Source organism: Aythya fuligula, chromosome Z, assembly GCF_009819795.1.
Source record: "Aythya fuligula isolate bAytFul2 chromosome Z, bAytFul2.pri, whole genome shotgun sequence".
Lineage (NCBI taxonomy): Eukaryota > Metazoa > Chordata > Aves > Anseriformes > Anatidae > Aythya > Aythya fuligula.
The window spans coordinates 55,174,775-55,195,694 of record NC_045593.1 but is presented as its reverse complement, the minus strand read 5'-3'; the positions used below and the strand labels follow the sequence as shown (position 1 = coordinate 55,195,694).

General features: G+C 43.3%; 1 protein-coding gene across 2 annotated transcripts in view; it reads right to left on the bottom strand.

Annotated features, from left to right (window-relative positions):
- Positions 1-9,970: 9,970 nt before the first annotated feature.
- The window catches only part of TRABD2A (TraB domain containing 2A), a 78,864-nt gene continuing 67,914 nt past the window's right edge, over positions 9,971-20,920 (bottom strand). For both annotated transcript variants that reach the window (XM_032206000.1, XM_032206001.1), the window contains 3 exons: positions 18,928-19,018; positions 14,139-14,396; positions 9,971-10,666 (listed from right to left, as the gene is read on the bottom strand). In XM_032206000.1, the coding sequence (XP_032061891.1) occupies positions 10,486-10,666; positions 14,139-14,396; positions 18,928-19,018 (530 nt within the window). In that variant the 3' untranslated portion in view covers positions 9,971-10,485. The remainder of the gene's footprint in view (positions 10,667-14,138; positions 14,397-18,927; positions 19,019-20,920) is intronic.

Genomic DNA, 20,920 nt, shown 5'->3' with positions numbered 1-20,920 from the left:
GGTTAGGTGTTCCCCGTGTTCTAAAGCCCTAAAGCAAACTGCTTCCTTTGTCGTGATGATTGCCAGTTTCTAAAGCACATGGGCAACATCTAGTGTTAGCTGATGGATACTGCATATTCTGGAGTCCATGAATGGTTAAATATTTGAATCTTGCAAAACCAACGACTATGAAAGAGTTTCTATGAAAATCAGGCCCTCTTACCCCATGTCAAGATGGTATCCCAGAGATCAGTCAGACGTTACTACAAAAGGCATGCTGTATATTTACTTGCTTTTTCTCAAAGCCTGAATTCTGGTAATGGTCAGCTCTATCGGCATCCTGTTTAGACCTAGTAATAAATAAACAATCAGAAGCCTTGGGAAAACAGGTCAAAGAATGGGGATCAACTCAAAATGGATCTCTTTTAGATGAAGAAATTTCTTATCCACACAAGTAATACCATGTTGGATAAGCTAGAATGAATGGCAAAGATACTGTCTTTCAGTCTGCAAATTCTAGAAAGTCTAGGTAGAGGAATGCCTCCTGCCTTTCTGGAGAGGGTTATTATTGGCCATATCCCAGTCTGCTATCCAGTGTGGGTCCAGCCTTTTCCTTGTGTTCCAGAACAATCAGTTGTCTAAGATTGTGAGAAACTTTTCCTTGCTCCAGCTGGGGGCAAAGAACTAACACTAGGGGTAATATTTGTGACCCCAGAACTTTTACCCAGGCCTCAATACTGAGGCCATTTGTTCTGTCAGCAGCACATTATACTGTCAGTGCTGACCCAACAATGCAGTCAGGCCAAACACCTTGTTTGCTAGTTTTATATTGCAGCTCTCTACACAAATACAGAAAAACATGACCTTTGCTGTTTGTTTCCAGGAGAAAATTACTGGGGATGGAGGAGGCAGGATGCGATCAATTGGTATAATTTTCCCCAGCAACAAAATGTGTTTGTATGGCTGGAGACTAACAGGTCCTGATGTCTACAGTCTATGGAGATGCCTGGTCCCAGCTCGCACATCCCATATGCTGCCTGTGGGGCACCTGCACTTGCTCCATGTCCCTAGGGAGATTTATCCCTATGTCTGTTCTGGGATCCAGCCAGCAGCCACACTTATAGCAAGCCAGAGATGCTTTGCAAGCTGAAAATAAACTAAATTTGAGTTCCTGAGATACCATCAGCCTCCTGCTTCATACCACCTTAATGCAGCCCCTTTGGAACACTGGAAGATGCTGGTAGCTGCAGCCACTGAAAGAGGTCAGATAACCTAACACTGTCAAGTGTCACGCTAGTCATCTCTACAGCATCACCTGTGGTTTGCTGCATTTCTAAAGACAAAGATACAGTTTTATTTCTTGTTTTTAGCACCATGGACTTGCTTTCAGCAATGGAAGCTTTAAAGGCTGAGTATCTTTTGCCCTAGACTTTGTTCTTGCTGTGACACAAATACGAACTGCCAGCATAAAAGTCACTTGTCAGACTGTCATCTGCCATTCTGTTTAGAGAATGTCCTGTGTAGTAGGAGTTGTATGGGTATTTTTGTCTGTGTGCTTCATGAATGTAACTTGGTTAAGGACTTTTTCACTGCAAAGGAGGTAGTGATTAAAAGGGGAAGTGGTAAGTAAGAACACACAAAGACACAAACGTGTCAGGCAACACATAAAAGAGGTGATACCAATGATCAAAACTATCCAGTTACTAATTGATGGACAATTAAAAGAAACTCCAGGGACAGTTTTGTAGAGAGCCACCTGGACTTTGTAACTGATAAGAGAGGGAAAACAAGAGAAACAAGAGGATTTGGGGGATTCTGTAGGACTATGCAAAATTTACAAAGGAACATTTAGCAGAAAGGGACTGGGAAAGAACAAAAGATGAGATATGCATAAAAGGGCATAAAAGGGGATGGTCACTTGAAAAGCATTGCCAACCATTATGCCTGTCTGACTGAGCCCTGGGCCCAGTCACTGCATTCTGTCCTATCTCCTCATTAAATCCTTTCATGACAATCTTTCTGCATGATCTTACTCTTACCTCATGTGTGTGTTCATGTGTTGCAAGGACTAAATGTAAGCTGCTGGAGAGACCACGGTGAGAGGAGGCAAGGCCATCTGCTGAGGATAGGCCAGCCTGTGGTGCCAGTAACTGGAGCAAGTGGGAGTGAAAGCTACTGGAGTAGGTAGGGGTTTGTCCACCAGCCACTGGGATGAAAACAGCGTGTTTGTCCTGAAAACCAGCTACCAGGAGGAACTGGGGAGAAGGAAGCAAGTGAGGGACTCATCTCCAGAGGCTGGCATGGGACTGTGCATCTCAGGTACACGTGCGTGGCACCAGCTGCTGTGAAACAAGTAGAGTGCCTGTACCATCTTCACCAAAATTGGTGTGTGGGTGTGTGGGGTCTGTGTGTGCAATTAGTTGGCAAATTTCAGGCTGGACCAGCTGGTGAGTGGAAGGCCCTGGTTCTGATTCTTCAAGCTCTGGATCTTTCTAGAGGTAGTGGCCACTCGTAACACCCTTTAATGCATGTCAGTAGATTTTAAGCCTAAACTCTTAACCCACCTGTTTATTTGGCTATTTGAAGGCTGATCTCAACATATCAGAGGAAATAAAACTCACTGAAACTTCCTTGATCTTTAATTTGCTAGTCTGGATTGAACCTTCATTCTTGCATATAGGAGGGGTCATGGAGTAATAGTTTCCCCAGGGAGATCTGGCAGGATATTTGCAGCAAGATGCAGGTGTTGTATGCATTATATTTTACTTAATGCATTATGTTTTACCACATAAAGAGCAAACTGTCTTTAAACATCTTGGATTCTACAGTACACTTATTCTGAATTAGAAAGCAGAACCAATGTATCAAGAAATGCATATCCCCAAATTGCAAGAATGAAGAAATTTCAATACAAATTTGAGTTTTAATGAAGTTCAGGTGTAGGAAACTGAGTCAGATCTTGAAAAAATTACCAAAGGAAATGGTCAAGACTAAACAAGTAAAAATTTCATTAAAGAACTGGATATTTGGAGAATATTTAGCATGTTGCAACTAATCACCACTGGAATGTTGGAAAGGATATTAGAGTCTTTTTTAAAGCTGTAAACCAATCTCTGTATGTAGTTCATCATGACACAGGTTCCTGAGAAGATTACTGTATATTTCTTCACTGTACAAACCTAACATTTTCCTGGATTACCTGCTCCTGCTCCTGTGTCCCAGGTGCCGAACTGTTGAGACAGAGTTGTCTGTTCTTCCATGGACAGCTTCATTTGCCTAATTTTCTCAATACACATTGAGTTCTTCGACTGATCACACGCAACATTTTTAGTATTCCTAATACAACTGATTTCCCTCAAATCTGAGTTTTACTATGTAAAACAACTCCAAGATTATGGCTTTATCCCCCAGGCAGATAATGGACAACTGCATTCACAATAATCAATACATGAGAAATGTTGTGAGTGCAGTCAAATGGAGTACTTTTATTCTGTTTAAGCCCCACACATCTAAGTAATTCAAGCTTCAGGCTTGAAGAAACCCAATCAAACTTGAAGAGGCTCTCCTGCTGTGCATTTTCTGTCAGACTGTCAAAAAAAAAAGTGAATTGATCCTAAATCGTGTTTGGCAATTTTGAGTGGCAAAGACTTCGTATTTTCTTGCATCATTATGAATATGAAAAAACTTCTCACTGGTCCTGTGTCATCTTCTGGGGAAGAGTATCCCTGCAAAGCTGTATAAAAATGATCATATTCCCATGTCCCAAGCAGCACAGCTGTGACAGTGGGCCATGTAATCTAAAGAGGGAGTACATACTGCTGCAGAAAAGTAACAGGAAGTGCTGGATGATATTTAAGAGAGTAACATTTCAGCATTCAGTCTAACATGTAGGGAAAACAGCCTGTGGACATGCATGTCTCACAGTAGCCTGTATGTGGGTTGTCTTCAATGGAAATTCCTGAGTACCTCAGAGTGTGTGGGCGGTTTGCACAGTAGCAAAGTGTTTAAGAACTTTACAGACCCATGACAGATGGCTGTTTTACATGCCCTGCTAAATTACAGATGTGTAACATCTTTCCACCTTTCATGACAGGGTTGGAGCCTGATATTCAAGATTCTTGTTTCTTACAGCATTTCTGCTCCAGTTCTTTACAAGGCATTGTCAGTTTGATCCACTTAGCATAAAAGCTTATCTGCTTGGTTGCAGGTAATTACCCAGTATGTTATCAAAGTTCAGCACAAAGCTGAACATACCACTTAATCTTCCATATGGAGCTGAGGCCAGGTACCCACCATCAGAAGGTCTGAGAAAGTTGCCTTGCCTGCTAGCAAGCTCTGGGGTGTGTCACTAGTTCATAATAATTTATAATATTACACTATGTTCAAATCAGATGTACTCCTGCTATGTTTTCAAATACCATGTTCCAGATGGACTTGGCAGGTCACCACAATAACATAATGTGTGCCTGCAAGCAGCAGCACATCTATTGCAATGTAGCCTGAAAAGACAGGGGCACGTTTTCTTCTGTTGCTCACCTGAACATAATCAAAATATCCGATTTCTTCCATTTTTTTAGTAGAGACTGCCTCCTCTCACTGAACTCTACACAAATGTTGATAAGACTATAGTCAATATTCACTAAATTAATCAGGGGCTTTAAATATGCATTCAAAGCTTTGGTTTCTAGAAGGTGGAAGAAGGAGATAAGCACTTTTATTTTAATTATTTATTTATTTATGTTGACATGTCCAGTACAGCCTGGTTAACAGCATAATTTCCCCATTAATCACAGGGCCAGAGCTGCTTTTTCTGTCTGTCTGTGTCTATACCACCTGGTGCAATTCCACAAAGGAAGCACTAGCACTTCCTCCTCCAGGAATCTGGCTGCACCAGCAGCCTTCAGCCTGTATCTGTGCATCCCACAGTGCTGTCCTGAGACGATGTACAGTCAGCAGAACTACCTCAGATAGAGAAGATACTCCACAGTGTACGCTGCATCGTGTGTGCTAGTCCTGAACACTAGTCACTGTGAGCATGCAAGGTTTCAGTCATTCAGAGGGATGATTGTCTGTATTGCATGCATCTTTTGAGATACTCTGCCACTACTTGATAGCTTTAAACATGCCTCAGGAGTGTTTACATGTTGGATGTTTACAATGGCTATCAAATGCACAGTACAGAAATGTCTGCAGGAAGGCATCGGTTCCACAGTTGGGTGAGCTGTCCCAGGCAGATGCGGGTAACCACAGTCCTCTTAAGTCCTGTTTGCCCTTTGCTTACAAAGTGTTTTAGTATTCCATGTACCCTAAACAGGTAAGGAGTATCTCCCCTCATTTAACTTCCACTGCGTGCTAGGGCCTGGTGGAGCTGTGGATTCAAATCACTTCCAGGAGAGTGCTGAAAATGAATACTCTTAGCTCCAGAGCTACCTGGCAACAAAAGGGTGCTAGCTCTGCTTCTTGTTTGCGGGGACCCCAGAAGTAGCTCCCACAGTGGGTGCCTACATCTCGAAGGCAGTTGCCCTGACCTTGTGCTGAAACTGCCTAAAATTCCACAAACTAATTCAGAGCTGGAGGGGGGGGGGGGGGAGAGGTGGAGGAGGAAGGGACTGGCAGAGGGAAGAAGAGGATTAAAGAGAAACATGATGTTGCACATACAGCGACATTTGTCAGGAAACAAAGGCAAAATACATTTGTGTTTTTGTGTTGTTGGTTTTGTTGTTGTTGTTGTTGTTGTCAGCTGCATAAACATATAGTGACTTGAAGGGAGCGGTGCTAAAACAAAAAAAAAAAATGAAAAGAGATAATGCACAAACCACCTGTAGTCATTTGTCACAAGCATCAGACAGGAAGCTGTGAGCGCACTGTATTTGTCATCCCGGCTATTCAATTACTTATGCACCTACTGACAAATGATATGAAGACACACACAAACAACGTTTTAAAATTCAAAGCTCTGCTTTTGTTTCATTTTGTTTTGCTTTTCAGTGTAGAAGGAGGGAATTAACTCTTCATTTTGTTTGTTTGTTTGTTTTTTTACCTGTAGGATTAAGTGACTTCAGATACAAGTTGTATGATTAAGGGTAATAATAAAAAGCAAATTCCTTTCCTTTTATCAATTAACATGGATTAGGTATTTTATTGCGATAAAGCCAGGTAAGGGTAAGTGACATGATTTGTCCGAATTTTCTAGAGAACAAGCCACTGGAGAAATAACATCTTCTAAAGCACATCCCTTGGTTATTCATGTGAGAGATGTCAGCGTGATTTCTACACACTGACTGTGTTGCAGTGTTTTAAATAGCTGATTAAAAAGGGCTACAACAACCCACTGAACTATGCCAGTTACACGTGGAATAATGGCAGTTTAAACTCTACAGAGAAGAGAACAGGACAGTCGTAATACTAGCCTAGTGTCTGAAGACAAGTTTCTTCTCTTGCATTGCCCTGCTCTTATGCCCCGACTGAGGAGCACTGTATCTTCCCCTTAAGCTCTGTTGCAGAGGGTACAAAACAAGCACAGAAAAAAAAAAAAAAAAAAAAAAAAGAAAAAAAATTGGAAGTATGATTTTGCTATATTAATGATTTCAAACAGGAAAAAAAAACAAACAAACAAAAAAAACACAAGCAAGCAAACAACCACAAGCAAACAAACAAACAAAACAAGCAAACAAACAAAAGCCCAACCACCGCCACCACCAAAAAACTTTGTAAAGTTTCAGTGAAAAAAAGAAATGTGAATCACTGAGCAAGTTGTTTTTTTCTTTGTTCTTTCTCTTTTCTTTTTTTTTTTCCCCCCCCATTAATTTGTGATCTTTTATGCCACCGCACCTTTAAAATAACCAAACCATGCAAGATTCTTAAGAAGTGTCAGAGGTTAGAGTGAGGTAATCCGCACAGCTCACACATCTCCTCTCACATTGTTAACACTAGCACCTAGGAGTGATGTGTACAGTATTTTTAGACCTTATCTGACGAACAATAATTTCATTTCTTTTATTTCAGTAATTTTGTTTTTCAAATCCTACCCTGAAAGGGTATGAAAATAAACTAGCACCGGGTCCCCAGCTCGCTAAGGGGCATTCACAGCTCAGAGAAAAGCTGTGTCATAAAGGAGCACATTAACTTTTAAAAAAGCGCACGGAATGAAGTCCTGCCTCCCACAATGCTTCACAAGAAGTCCAAGTTGCTAATCAAATATCATACCAGAAAATAAAGCCTCTATGTGTTAAAAGCTACAAGGAGCAGAAAAGAAAAGCTGTGAAATTGCAGGAGGTGGTTGTTGGAAGGTGAACCAAGTTCAGAACAAATGGTGTTTAACGCATGGTCCATTTCACCAAAAAGTAGAGATAAAGTGCAAACGCCGACTATCTAAGGAAACACAAGAATTTATGGGCAAGGCCTTTTCCCAGAAAGGATGTTTGTCTGCCTTTTCCTCCTAGCTATGTACGTAAATGTGAAGTTTTATAATGATTAAATAGCATACCTGTCATAACACAGTAGTCCATTAGCAAAGCTTAGTCAAGCAACAAATATTCACAAGAAATCATAGTATGCTGTTGAACATCAGTGATGATTATAACTACTTAGGAGCACAGCAACTGCCAAAATAAAGAGAAGCCCTATATTTGCCAAGGCTACAATTTAATCCAAAGGGAAATATATTATCAAACCAGTACATTTTGAACCGAGTGGGTTTTCAAATTCTGTTAATAACTTCACAGATACCAACCTCCCAGCTGACAAAGAGATCTTGACCACGAGGAACCCATGGCAACAGTCTCCGTCACCTAAAAACAGCTTCAGGAAGGAAGGAGAGATCAGAGTGCACAGGTTAATTACTAAATACAACGGAAAGCAAGTGGGGAAGGGAGAGTTGGATGTTCAGACATTAGAAAGTATGCCTAGAAGATGTGGAGGCATGTGGTTCAGGAGACAGCAGATTTCATTTCCTGTACTGAAGAAGGATGCACCTGTAGTTTCACAGTGATTTCTGAATCAAGTCTGCTACTCACCATAATCCTGAAAGAACCTCAGGAGAAACTGAAAGGCAACCAAAGCTACCTCAGATGGTTTGGAGGCACAGATAGTGAAGTTGTCTGGGGACACGATGGGAATGCTTGCTTTCCTAATGCTCTACAGAGAAAGTTGGCCACTTAGCAGGCCTTGGCCATTAGGATGGTAGCTCGGGCTGTCCCAGCTTCTAGCAAACTTTTCTCATTTTGGAACTGGAGAGAAACAGCTGGAGCCAAACCTAGCACTCCACAGTGGCCTCTGTTAGCATTGTTAGCAGCATGTGCAGTCGTCAGTCTGCTTTCCACACCTCTCACAGTTTCAAGACTTTAGTCAGCAACAATTGCTCTGGAAGAAAAGGTGAGGGGTATGAACCACTAGTCTAGACCATGGATGTCAAGTCAAGCCCATAAGGCCCTCAAAAATACTTTGAATGCATTTGGTTGCTTTACAGAAAGACTGTTAGGATGCAGCCTTTGTAAGTAAGTTGTCTGCCACAGTTTAAGGATATCTCTAGTAGTGAAGAAAAGACAGAATCGCTCCCTCAGTCCCTTCTTCCAGTGCTTCCAGAGCACTCTGAATACGTCACACAATATCATGCACTTCTGAAGGACAAAGGACATAGGGAGGAGAAGCAATGCCAATGCATGGGCTAGCACGTGGCAGAACGCACTCTGACATCATGTTTTTGGTGGTCCCTCAGATATGCTGGTAAACACACAAGTATTTGCTCAGTTTGTTGGCCTTGCAGTGCATCATTGTAACTAAACTATCCAAACTCTCATCTGATCTGCTCAGCCCAAGGAAAACAGATGCAGACCGACTAACTCTATGCAAGTTTGTACCACTCAGCCAAAGAGAGAAAGAGAGGAGCACATCACCAGCCTGGCTGCTTCGTAATGCCAAGGAAAGCAGAATGTCTCTAGCATTCTGAGGCCTTGTGGTATTTCTATAAGAAGGAGTATGCAATGAGTTGGTGCTGTCTGCTACTCAAGCCCACATAAACTTATTTTCCCACTGTTCTGCTGCAAATTTCAATGTTCAGCTTCTGATTTTCTCCATTGCCTCAGCAAACTGAGGCTTTGTTTAGGTCCAGTCCTCCTGGAGCTGGACTCGAATTTGGGATCTGGGGGATGAAAAGTCTTTTAGGAAAGGCAGAACTTTCTGTACTCCTCCAGTGTATGCAGTAGAAGGATGAGGAAAAGAGGTTCTTTTTTAGGGGCAATAAAAAGTAGTGAAGCACTTGTACATACATTGGAAGAGAAACTTGAAAAAATCATATCCTTTGTTGTCTCACTGGGGCAGGTGATTCTTGTGCATGCAAGACACCAGTCCCAAATTTGTTCTAAGCCCTTTTTACGTCATGGGTGATGCAAAAACTCTCATGAGACCTTCCCAGGCTATGAAACCCTCCTAAAAAGAGGGAGAGATATGTTGCTCATAAAATGAGTCATTGTGGTCACAAGAAAATGTCCCGGACAGAGACAGAAAAGCATACATCACTACTTCCAATGCTCCTAGAACCACGAGTCAACGGCATGCCCTTTGCAAACAGACAGCAGAAGACTTAAAGCAATTTCAAAAGTCTGACAACAGAGATTTCCATTGTAATCAGTAGAAAATTTGCATGAATTTCCTGGAGTGGAGTCTAACTGTGCAGAAAAGTGGTACAAAGGATTTTTTTTTTTCCTGAAGAAAGTGAATCCAACCGTAAAACAACAATATAATCTTGATTTAGAAAGATAGGGGAAACCTGAATCTGGTGTTCTCAAATCACCTCTCGAGAATTTATTATTTTGGAAGCAAACACTGGTTTGCAGAATGTGAAGATCCCCAGGCAATTATTTTTCCTTGTATATGTGTTAGTGTTTAAGAGACTGGTCTGGCCATTGGAGGTTCAGGCGTACCCATCTTATAACAGCACTAAACAGACACAGCAGAAGCATTCTGTTCACAAGTCTTTACTGTTTTATTCTACTGTAGAAGGTGTTGTTGTAAACCTTTATATATAATCTGGAGCCCTAATAAGCAAGAATTAAAAGCGTTACCAGTAGAGACATAAAGTACCAAACTTTCTCCCAGCTGTGTTCATATGACCAATATACACCATTCTAATAAACAAGTTAGTGGTGTGTAAATCTTCACACAAGGCAACAAAGGTGAAAAAACTGTAATTCAGTCGGGCTCATACAGCTAAACAACAGCTATGTTATAGCGACATTATAAACTTCCCCAAAGCATTATGGGATAACATGAAATCATTCTTCTGCAAGAGAAGGATAAATAACACTTTCATTAAAATATCTTCTCCTGTATTGGGCAGGTCAAACCAGTTAACAGTGTTAATGATCCAGACTCAGGAAAAGGAGGCAGTATAAGAACACCCCGAAGAACAGGTGTCCCTCTCAGAAAGTCTTCTCTGTTTATTTTGTCACAAAAGTTCCTTTTCTGCTTCCTAAGGCGAGAGCCCTGCCGCTCGGCTCCCCCTGCGTCTCAATGCAGCCTTATCACATGCACTGCTGAAGTCAGTAGCGAGGCCAAGAGAGGGCAGAAAAGCCGGTGAGCGCCGCTGGTGTCCGTGCGAGCATGGCTGAACCGCCCGTGGCCCCGGGGCTGGGGTTCGACGGTGATGTACCCGTTGATGATACGGATCCGCGGAGGAGGGTCGGTAGTGCTGCAAGGCAAGCAGAGAAGGACATCAGCCCAGGTTGAGCACAGAAATGGCTGGTGCACACAGAGCAGGATATCTCCACCCTCTGCTCCTCAATTCCCACCTACCAGGATCCTGAGACACTGGGCATGGTCTCTTGTGCTGTCTTGGTGCTCACCAAAGGACTGTGTCACTCCGTGTCAGCGCTGCCTCTCCCCTGCCCCAAGAAGGACTCCCCAGTCAGCCTGCCCACCACTCCCACACAGTCATCAGGTGGGTAAGCACTCCCAGCACCCTGCAGCATGCCTCTCAGCTGAGCAGGAAGGAAGAAGGACAAAACCACCTGTACAGCAGAGCAGAGTCACTGCAGCAGCACTTTCTCTACAGGAGGAGGCACCTGCTTTCAGCTGAATCCATATTTCACAGACATACTTCTGTACACGCAGCTTAGCCTGGACCAGACTTGCTCTTATGCTGTGTATTCCCTTCCACAGGTCAGGAATTACAAAGCGTTTAAATAAAATGCTTTCAGGAGAGGAAGAGTTGCTGCCAGAAGCACTCCCTAGCGCCCAAGACAGAAAAGTCACAGGGAAAAAAGATCACTGCATCCCCGAGCATCTCTGGTAGTACTGAGGGCTCTGAGGCAGTAATAAACAAGAAACTACATTCTTGTTTAAACCCCATGTACTGCTACATTCCCACCATGACAGCACATGGGGGAGGAGGAGAATTTTACACTTTATGCTGCTGATACCAACTGCCTTGAGCCAGGTGAGCTCCGACAGTGTTGTGCTACAGGTCACGACTCAGAAGGGCTGGGTACTAAACAGGTGTTTTTCTCTTTGATCAATGGATTAAAGCCTTGTATTACCCCACATCTATAAGGCTGGCGTACATCCCGGGGCCTTGTGGTGCTATTTGGAAGCTAAAGACAATGTCTGACAAAGTTAAAAGCAAACCTGCCTGCCAAACACAAAGGAGTCATCTCTCCTGCACACAGTCCCTAGCTGCTGTGCTCCATTCCTGCCTTATTTTGGCTGACTGTTTAAAGCAAAAAAATGCTTTGGGAAATTGAAGGCAACTAGTACCCTCTTCAAAAACTCTTGCCCTTCCATATGCAAACGTCCCCACAGGAGGTTTGAACAGCACCAGCAGAGAAGCCAGCTGGCGGCACAACAAAGAAATACAGCTGTCAGCTGATACATGCATACAGGAGCACGGACCAAAGCCATTCAGCCGAGCCCACTACAAGATTGCATTAAATCACTCCAGCTACGCCTTTCACGTTTCCATGAGGAGAGGCCTGAAGTTACAAGCGACCCAGGCCCATGCATCAGAAGCCTGAGCACACTACCTAGCTGTGTCAGGGCAGCCAGGGCAGTGCGAGTAGGGCTGAGACCCGTGTCTGGATTTCCGTGGGGACACGGGGCGGCAGTGCCAGCAGATGGGGCTCTCAGCCCAGCCCAGGGCTGCACAGGCAGACGATGCAGCAAGGGCTGCCTGCACCCCTGGGATCTGGGGGCAGAGAGCCTGCCGATGCTCCCTGCTTTACAAAGAGCTGTGTCTAAGTGACAGCTGCCTCGCTGCCATCTAGCACCTGGGTATATTTCTAGCTCAAAGGATGACAGCTAGTAGGGGAAGATAGGAAACATCACAAGCAAACAGGAAGGGAGGTGTTTGCTGCTCCTGTATTTATGCCATAGTTTCCTAAACTGTCATCATTAGCTCTGCTTTTATGTCGCTATTGTCTTGCAGTACTTGCAGTCCACTATATTCCCTTAAAACACCTCTGATTTAGTCACAGTAACTCATCCTCCCATATTCTGTCACCTGAAGGCACCAATGCTCACATCAGGGCACCCATAGATGCTGCTGAACATCATAGGAATACCTGCATGTGAAAAACTGAACATGCTAGTGTGCAGGTAGGATGAGAGATTGAATTCAGAAAGACTAAACCATTATTTACCGTTTCAGCTAAACAAATTGTCAACAGAAGCTCCAAAAACCTATTCATTAATACCTGGTATCAGCTACATTAACAGAAATTAAATGTTAAACACTAAATCAGATGTGGTCAATATAATGATTCATTGTATCGGTGAATTTTGGACTGTGTATAGGTCTGCCAGTGAGCATGCAAACCTCCGTGTGCACTTGTCTCCCTTTCTCTCCAAACTACTCACACTTAGGTTGCAAGGAGGAACAGAGAGAAAGTGCACAAAATTACTCTAGAAAAGAGGGAATGGAGTCTGGTCTAAAAAGTTTGACAGTGTTTGAATGCTTGGATCAGAAAAAAAAACAGCTGCTGCACTTGTTTGCAGCCAGTCTGAGAAATTTTATTACTCAAGGCAGTGGTAGAGCTGGGACCAAGGGATAAGATATAACACAGCATAGGAGATATACTCAGCACCTTGGGGAACAGGAATACACTTTTGAGGGAGAATAAAATGAATATAAAAACTTCAGTCCCAGAACTGTAGGCTCTTCTCCATCATCCTGACCTCCTTGGTTATTTACAGCACCACAAAAATAAAATGTTTTCAACCTGAATGTGGCAGAGATATAAAAAGAGCCGAAATCAGGCCTGTGTGTTATCCAACAGGAGGGAAACATTAAGGTATACATTTAGGCACAGGCCTAAATATAGCTTGTGAAGGAGAAGTAGACTTTTTTTTTTTTTTTTTTTCCCAGGCTGCTATAGTTCCTGTAGGTGAGTAAGCTCTTCGGAGTGAAAAGTAGGGGGAAGGTGTGAACCTTCTCCCCACAGCATACTCCATTTTTCAGCTTAACTCAATCATGCATTGGGTTGTCATCCCCCTTTCCAGATCTCCAGTAATGCCATGGGGATTGCACATTCTTTAGCACTGGAAGAATACAGAGACTGTAAATGAAATGTTGAATAATAATCAAATAGATCACATAGCACAGCATGGATTGGAAGGGACCTTAAAGTTAACCTAGTTCCAATCCCCCTGCCATGGGCATGGATGCCACCCACTAGATCAGGTTGTCCAGGGCCTTCTCCAACCTGGTCTTGAACACATCCAGGGATGGGGCAATATTTAAGGGGCATAAATATTGCACAAATGCAAGGATCACATACACCAGCTGTAAGAGTTTCCACATATGCAGCAGCTCTTGGATAGAGGTCCAAGACTGCAGGCTGTACCATCTACCGGTGGGCCCGGCCATGTGTGATGAAGCATACTGCCATATGCTCACAATCTCTCAAGCTCAAAGAGAAAATGGTTCAGGCAAGGCTTCCACCTGTATTATGGATAATTTTCCACAAACCTAACCATGCGTGAAAAAGCTATTTAATCACTAAAACCACAAGCAACCTTAAGTAAATGTCTCAGCAGGAATCATGGTGAGGGAAAGGATCAGATCCTGTCCTCATCGTGTACCTAGCCTTTGCAGAAGCTTGGCCTACTCAGTCCAAGTTAAAATCAAATTCGTTTGACAAGCCCGCCTCCCCTGCCCCGTTAGCTACCTTTCTTCAATGCGAACCCAGAGGTCATTAAACTGCCGCAGCCTTTGCTTCTTCTGCTGCTTCTTCTTCTTCTTCTTGTACTTCCTGTCCACCTTCTCCAGCACATCGATGCCGTCAGGGAGCAGCAGGTGAGGCAAAAGCTCTTCCTCCTCCTCTTTCTGGGGGTGCAACGGTGGAGGTAGCTCCTGCGACTCTACATAGGGGCTGTGTGCTGGTGAGGACGATGAGAAGGCTAACAAGCTTTTGGGTGGTTTTACGCTGGAAGAAGAAGGAAACATGGATAATGTTTGAAAGGGCTTTGAGGCAGAATACTTGTAAAGATACCATATATGAAACAAGTGTTTCTCCCTGCCATACAGACTGGGTGATTATTTCTTTGCGTTGTATTCCAACCCCCCTCTTCCTAAAGTAAATATTCTGATCAAAATGATTCTCTAAAATAAAAATCTTTGGAAATAGTTAAGCTGGACCTGAGTAAAGGATGCAGTCTGGCTCAAAGTAGAATAACGGTTGGGAATAACATTGCATATCTAGAAAGACAAGAGAGCAATCACCTTTTAAGTCAGAGAAGATCAAATCTTTCTCCTCTAGTTTGACCTCCTGCAGAATACATCCCAGACTATTCCTTTCAGCAGTTCCTGCACAGACCCAACTAACTTGGTGGGGAGAGGAAGGGGCAGGATGAGAAGGCAAGCAATGAGCTAGCAGAGACTGTGGTGGTCATGGTACAGAAATGCACCCTGCAAATGATTATCTTAGAAGGAAATATCTCAATATACCATTAAACAATCCTCTGAACCATCTAGTCAGCAAGTAACTGGCTGTAGACTAGCTACAGCAGTGCCAAAATTGCATTTTCTCTCCTATGAAGCCAGGTAGCATAGAGTAGTGAATACAAAGCATTTATAAAGCATCAGGTCAGGGGGCATGTCTGAGGCATAAGTGATCAGACTTCAACTCACTATTGCAGCATTTACTTCTAGTGTAAATATTGTCGCCATGCTGATCTGCAGAAAGAAATAATGCTATTCGGATAAGCTTACTGAGGAGCATGAACACGTGTCTTTTAAAGGGCTGTTTCAGAAAAGTATGGAGGTCCAAATGGGGTGTGGAGAGGAAGGAGGTAGAGCAATCACAGCTCTACCACAACGCAGAAGGAAGCTTTGCATGCATTTATATTAAGTAGTGAGGGAGTAGAAGTCAGGGCTTCAGCTTTCTAGCAGCATAGGTCCTAGACTTAAAAGTGTCTGGTTCGAGCTGGCAGTTTTATCTGGAAATTCACAGCAGCTACAGCATGCTACAGTGAGACTATATGCATACACAAGCTCTCTCACACAGGAAGTCTGTGAAGCCCAAGAGAGCACTCAGTCAAGCCTCCAGGAAAGGCTGTCGGGGCTGTTCTAACCCAGCTTAGTGTGAAGGTGATATGTCAAAGAAACAATCAGCTCCACCATTATTACTCCAGCTCTGTCTCATTATACTTTAAGCAGGCAACATCTCCCCATCCATACTCTGAGACATGCAGTCTGCATGCAGTCTCCTCTCCGGTCCTGGCTTTGCTGGCCCACACGTCTCATTGTCGCTTGGAGTAAAGTGATTCCACCTCTTTTCTAATTTACAAGCTTCCTGATCAAACTCACATGCTCTATCCACTCCATAGATACACAGTTCACAACACTAATATCTGACTGATCTGTAGGCTATTTCATAAAGAGAAAAACTGCAGCAGTTTTCTGTAAGAGGACAAGGCTGGAGACTGGCTTGAACTGAAATCTGGAAAAGTAACAAAAGAGCAGAGGCCGCTGTGCAGAAGCATGGCTTCAATCACTGAAGCCTTTCCAAAATTATAAGCTGTGTTTCTTTTCTGCCCTGCAATGTAATGGACAGGAGGAAATCCTGCACACATTTCAGCATGGCTGAGTTTTAAAGCTAGCCCATCACTGTGGACACATCTCTTTTATGGACAGTAAAGAGGGTTCATCCTGAAAGAGGATAAATGAGGTTGTGGACTAGACCACAAGGGAGTGAGCAGATGGAAAATGAAGAGAATCTGATCTTATTTCCTGCGAGGAGAATCACAGACAGATCATATGGTGAGCTTTATGTGACAAAGATCATTGCAGAATGGGTTGTGGGCTACTGATCTCTCAGAATCTTTGTGATTGTCACAGTTTCACTTTACCACCTCTGAGGTGTCACAACACTTCAGCTCTCCTCCACAACATCCTCATATCCCCCAGCTCCCCCTACTGAGTGACGCCCATACAGTTCTAGGGATGTACTTTGATCGCTTTAAAGGTCCTCTGCATATGGTTCCCTTTTATCTGATTTCTCTTCCCTGTATCTCTGTCCTTTGCTGGTGAAAATCTCCAGGTGGGCTCCACTGCACCTCCTCTGTTCACAGAATCACAGAATCACAGAATTTCTAGGTTGGAAGAGACCTCAAGATCATCGAGTCCAACCTCTGACCTAACGCTAACAATCCCCACTAAACCATATCCCTAAGCTCTACATCTAAACGTCTTTTAAAGACTTCCAGGGATGGTGACTCCACCACTTCCCTGGGCAGCCTGTTCCAGTGTCTAACAACCCTTTCGGTAAAGAAGTTCTTCCTAACATCTAACCTAAAACTCCCCTGTTGATAAGACTGCCTTACTGTCTGCATCATCCCTAACAAAATTTGTGGCCATGAGATGCTGGAGCTCAGCACTGCTATAAGCAGAGCAAGAATGACCTCCAAAATGCATGGCCAGACATTTATTCTGATACCTGCAGCCTCAGAGCACTATGAACAATGGACACTCAGGTACATAACCTCCTCTTCAACTCTTTCTACAGGTGATTCTTCCAGAGACCCTTTAAGCAACTGCAGGAAAAGGCACACAGATACAGAAGATACAGACACAGATACATCTTTCCCCCAAGGACTCTGACATACTCTTGACATAGGTCCTACCCCAACCACAAATGTCCTCCTTCAGAACTCACATTTTTCTTGAAACTCCTTGCATATTCTTAAATCTGTTTCCAAGTCATCCAGAATTACTAAAACCTTTTCTCAGAGAAAACACTCCAGGAAAGAGCTTCTGCCCAGTATTGCTGAGATGCAATCAGTGCCAGAGTCCTGTCAAAGGCACAGCAGCAACTAGTTGGACAGGGAACTCGTAGGGTGCTGTCAGAGGACCTGGGTGCCTAATTACCCTAAGAATCATTGATCACCCGTGTTCCTGATGGGTGAATAAGCTTGCCCTCCTCTCCACAGTTGCCTGCCCTTAATTTCCTTACAGCTACTCCTTTACAGAGCAGCAGAAGATTCTGTTCATTCTCAATTACCTATTGAACTGTCTTTCATTAAGCTTTTAGAAGCTGCTATGGCTGTTTTAAGGACTATCTAAGCTAAGACTCTTAAAAACAAACAAAAGAACATCAAAAAATGAGTGCAGGTTTTTGATTATCCCCGTAAACACTGATACACTGGGCTGCCTAGCATGACTTCAGTCACTATTACAGGATTGTTATGTCTTGTGGGTAAGCACAGAGGGTTTCTCTATGTCAGATTGCCTACCCATTGGTGGCAACGGGGTTAGGGGAAGTGCTGATGTACTTATAGGGATGGATCTTGGCTAGACACTGTTTCAGTGCAAGTAGCCTTAATGATGTATGTCCACGTCAGGAATCACAGCAAAAACCTGACCTGGCAGAGTTTGAGTATCATGGTCTGAAACAGGCAGCAAAAGTGCTGCAAAGAGAAGGGTGAAGCAACCAGAGCAGGAGAAAAATATCTGATATTATTTTGCACCACATCTTTCTGGAGCCTTTGGCATAGACCAAGACTCTGAATGTGCCCCCTGAACAATCCACATAGGAGTTAAGGGTCATCATTTTTCCTAAAAGCCCTGTATCAGAAGTGTGGGGAAGGAGGAACAGAGAGGCAAGAAGTGAGGGCACTATAACTGCAATCAAAACTTTCTTCCACTGTGGTCTTTTAACAGTGACTACAGTGAAGAATGAAGGTATCTGAGAGATGCCAAGGGCACATGTTTGGAAAAAGACCATAGAAGGGGGAGAAAATCATTGCAGATCCTAAGCTGGTGGCAAGATGTCCAGGAAGAGGTAAGTTGAGAGCACATGTAATTTTCTGCAGAGTGTGGAGGAGGAGATTTTTTGGCATTCTGTAGTAACTGAAACCATGGAGACAGATGAAGGCACCCAGTGAGAGAAAGAGAGGCACTAAGGGGGTAACCTGAAGGAGCTGCAAGATGAACCAGAGCAGCAAGTAGCTTGGCTTAAAAATGCAGAAAAGAGCAGGGGACTTGTGAGCAGTCATTTCTGGGGACAGCTTGGAAAGAGACTAGGTGGACTCTGGGCAGTCAGATTCAAAGCTGAGAGACAGCAATCAGAAAGAATGGAAAATGGCAGTGTAAGAGAAAGTGTTGAAAGGTAGGGCAACTGAGCACTTAAAAGCAATGGAGGAGAAGCCTCTCTCATACCAATGTGGTGTGAGACAGCACCCAGGTCTGCTACATCAAGCATGAGTGCTCTACAGCTGTTAGTTTAAGAGTTAAAAACTTACAAGGAAAAATATTTATTTTATCAAAAAGCACACAAGCCAAGCCCAATAAAATCTTGTTCCCAAATCTGCTTATGGGGGAGAAAAGTAAACTGCTTGGGAGCACAGAGAGAGCCTGGCTCACTGTTTGGTATAGTTTCAGCTGCCACTACCTCTTCGTGACTGTTTACAAACCCACCCTCCCCGTGGCTGCTCAGCTACAATAAAAGCATGCATTACTTGTTGATGGCTTGTCCAGCTGGAGTATGTTCTACCTCGTACCCTTCTCTCCTCAAAACATCAATCACTGTGTTGTTGCCCATGAAGTGACCTGCAGTTAAGAAAAAAATGACATCAGAACTCAAGGAGCAAAGGGGAAGAGAGAGGACAGCAACAAAGTCCTTCCTGATCACAGGACCCATGCTGCACCCAGGGCAGGCAGTGCTTTATCACTCCCTGCGAGCACGTACCAGAAACACAGGATCTGCAATGAGTGATTACTGCACTTTCCCAAGGTCTTTTCAGTTACCACATTCTGCCATTTTAAATTGCAGATGTGATTGAAATGTCTCCCATCCAGCAGGCTGTTGCACTGTCAGGCCACTGTGGATTTCTTGGTACAATAAAGGATTAAGTTGTGAGAGACCTGGTCAGGAGCCGCAGTCAGCCTACGACTGGGATGGTGCAAAGTAGGTCAGCATCTGGCCGCAATGTGTGTGCCATTTTAACATCCTCAGGCATCAGTAAGGCACTAACTGAGATGTCAGTCAACATCACTGACAATTTTTAATTGATTAAGAAGAGTATAACCGCAGCAAAGAGAAAACAGCTCTGAAAGCCCATGACTCTCAACCCTTTTTCATTTTTTTCAGTGTAAGCCACTGGGGACAAAAACTTCACTTCAGTTGTGTTGACAAAAATTTGTGAAGGATTTAGCTAGCTCTGCTCTAATTCCATGATTTATGGCTCCATTCCACTTTCAGCCAGATGTGGTGGCTGGTCAGCCTGTGATTTGGCATCATCGTGAATAAATGATTACTAAAAAGGGTGTAGGGATTCTGAAGGACTGTGCGCTCTGCATGCTGACTGACTTTCACAATCACAATCAAACAAGGCTGCTGAGAAGCAACAGAGGGCTGGCACGGGCCCTCATAAATCTAGCATTTTGAAAGCATTTGTTCATTTAACAGCCTGCATTAATTAAAGCTAGGCTTGAGCAAATGACTTATTAAAGAGCTCCCTTGCCTTTGCAGATACAGGCAGCACTAAAGTTGGTAATTTCAGAAAAACTGTTTTTTTGCTAATATTCTTCAAAAATAAGTGGGAAAAAAAAAAGACCAGAATGATTCTAGTGGGCAGAAAAAGCAAGGATTTAAGAAAAAAGTCCAGTGGTAATGAAATTAACAGGTACTAAGCTCAAAGAATGTATGATTTTCAGTCCAAAACAGGTTGAATGAACTGAAGCATAAAATTCCAGTTTCTCATGCCACAACAGTAAAGGACTTATGAAATGTCAGCTTAATGCATGGTATTTGGATGGTATAATTTGAGCACATATTTTCTAAACAAGCCTAAGAAATCAAGCAGATCTAGCTCAAATGAGACGATTTAATGAGGCAATGTAAATTCCACCAATAGGTAGCATATCTTCTCATTAATAACTCCATTTTCCTCCAACCCCTCAATCTACCTTCAGAAAGAGGAAAGCTTGACTAGGATGTGGACTTAACCTAACACTGCTGCTATCTGTTGCTTGCTAATGTTTCAGCCTCAGGTCCGGTTAACATGTGGAAAGTGAGAGTTTCCTCATGTCAGTGAAGAGACCTGATGCACTAGGGAACAGGAATGATTGTAATTAAACGTCATAATCAAGTAAGAGTAGCCATTGGAAGGTCAACATCAGGCAAATAGGGTGCCAAACCTAGTTGTTATCTCTTACTTTTAACACAGGGGAGACACAAGCATCAGGAGGGAGGGAGGGGATTAATTTACTGATCTCCAGGCTCCCCTGCCTCCAAGCAGCAGAAGAATGGGCATCTCCAAAGAGTGATTCACCCTCTTGTAAAAGAATGGGAAAACAAAACAAAACAAAACAAAAAACAAAACAAAACAAACAAACAAACAAAAAACACAACAGCCCTTAGAGGAGTGTGTCCCTGTTGGTGAGGACAGAGGCAATGTACATAGCAACCTCAGAATAGGTACCCATCTCATGCAGTAGCAGTAGACAAAA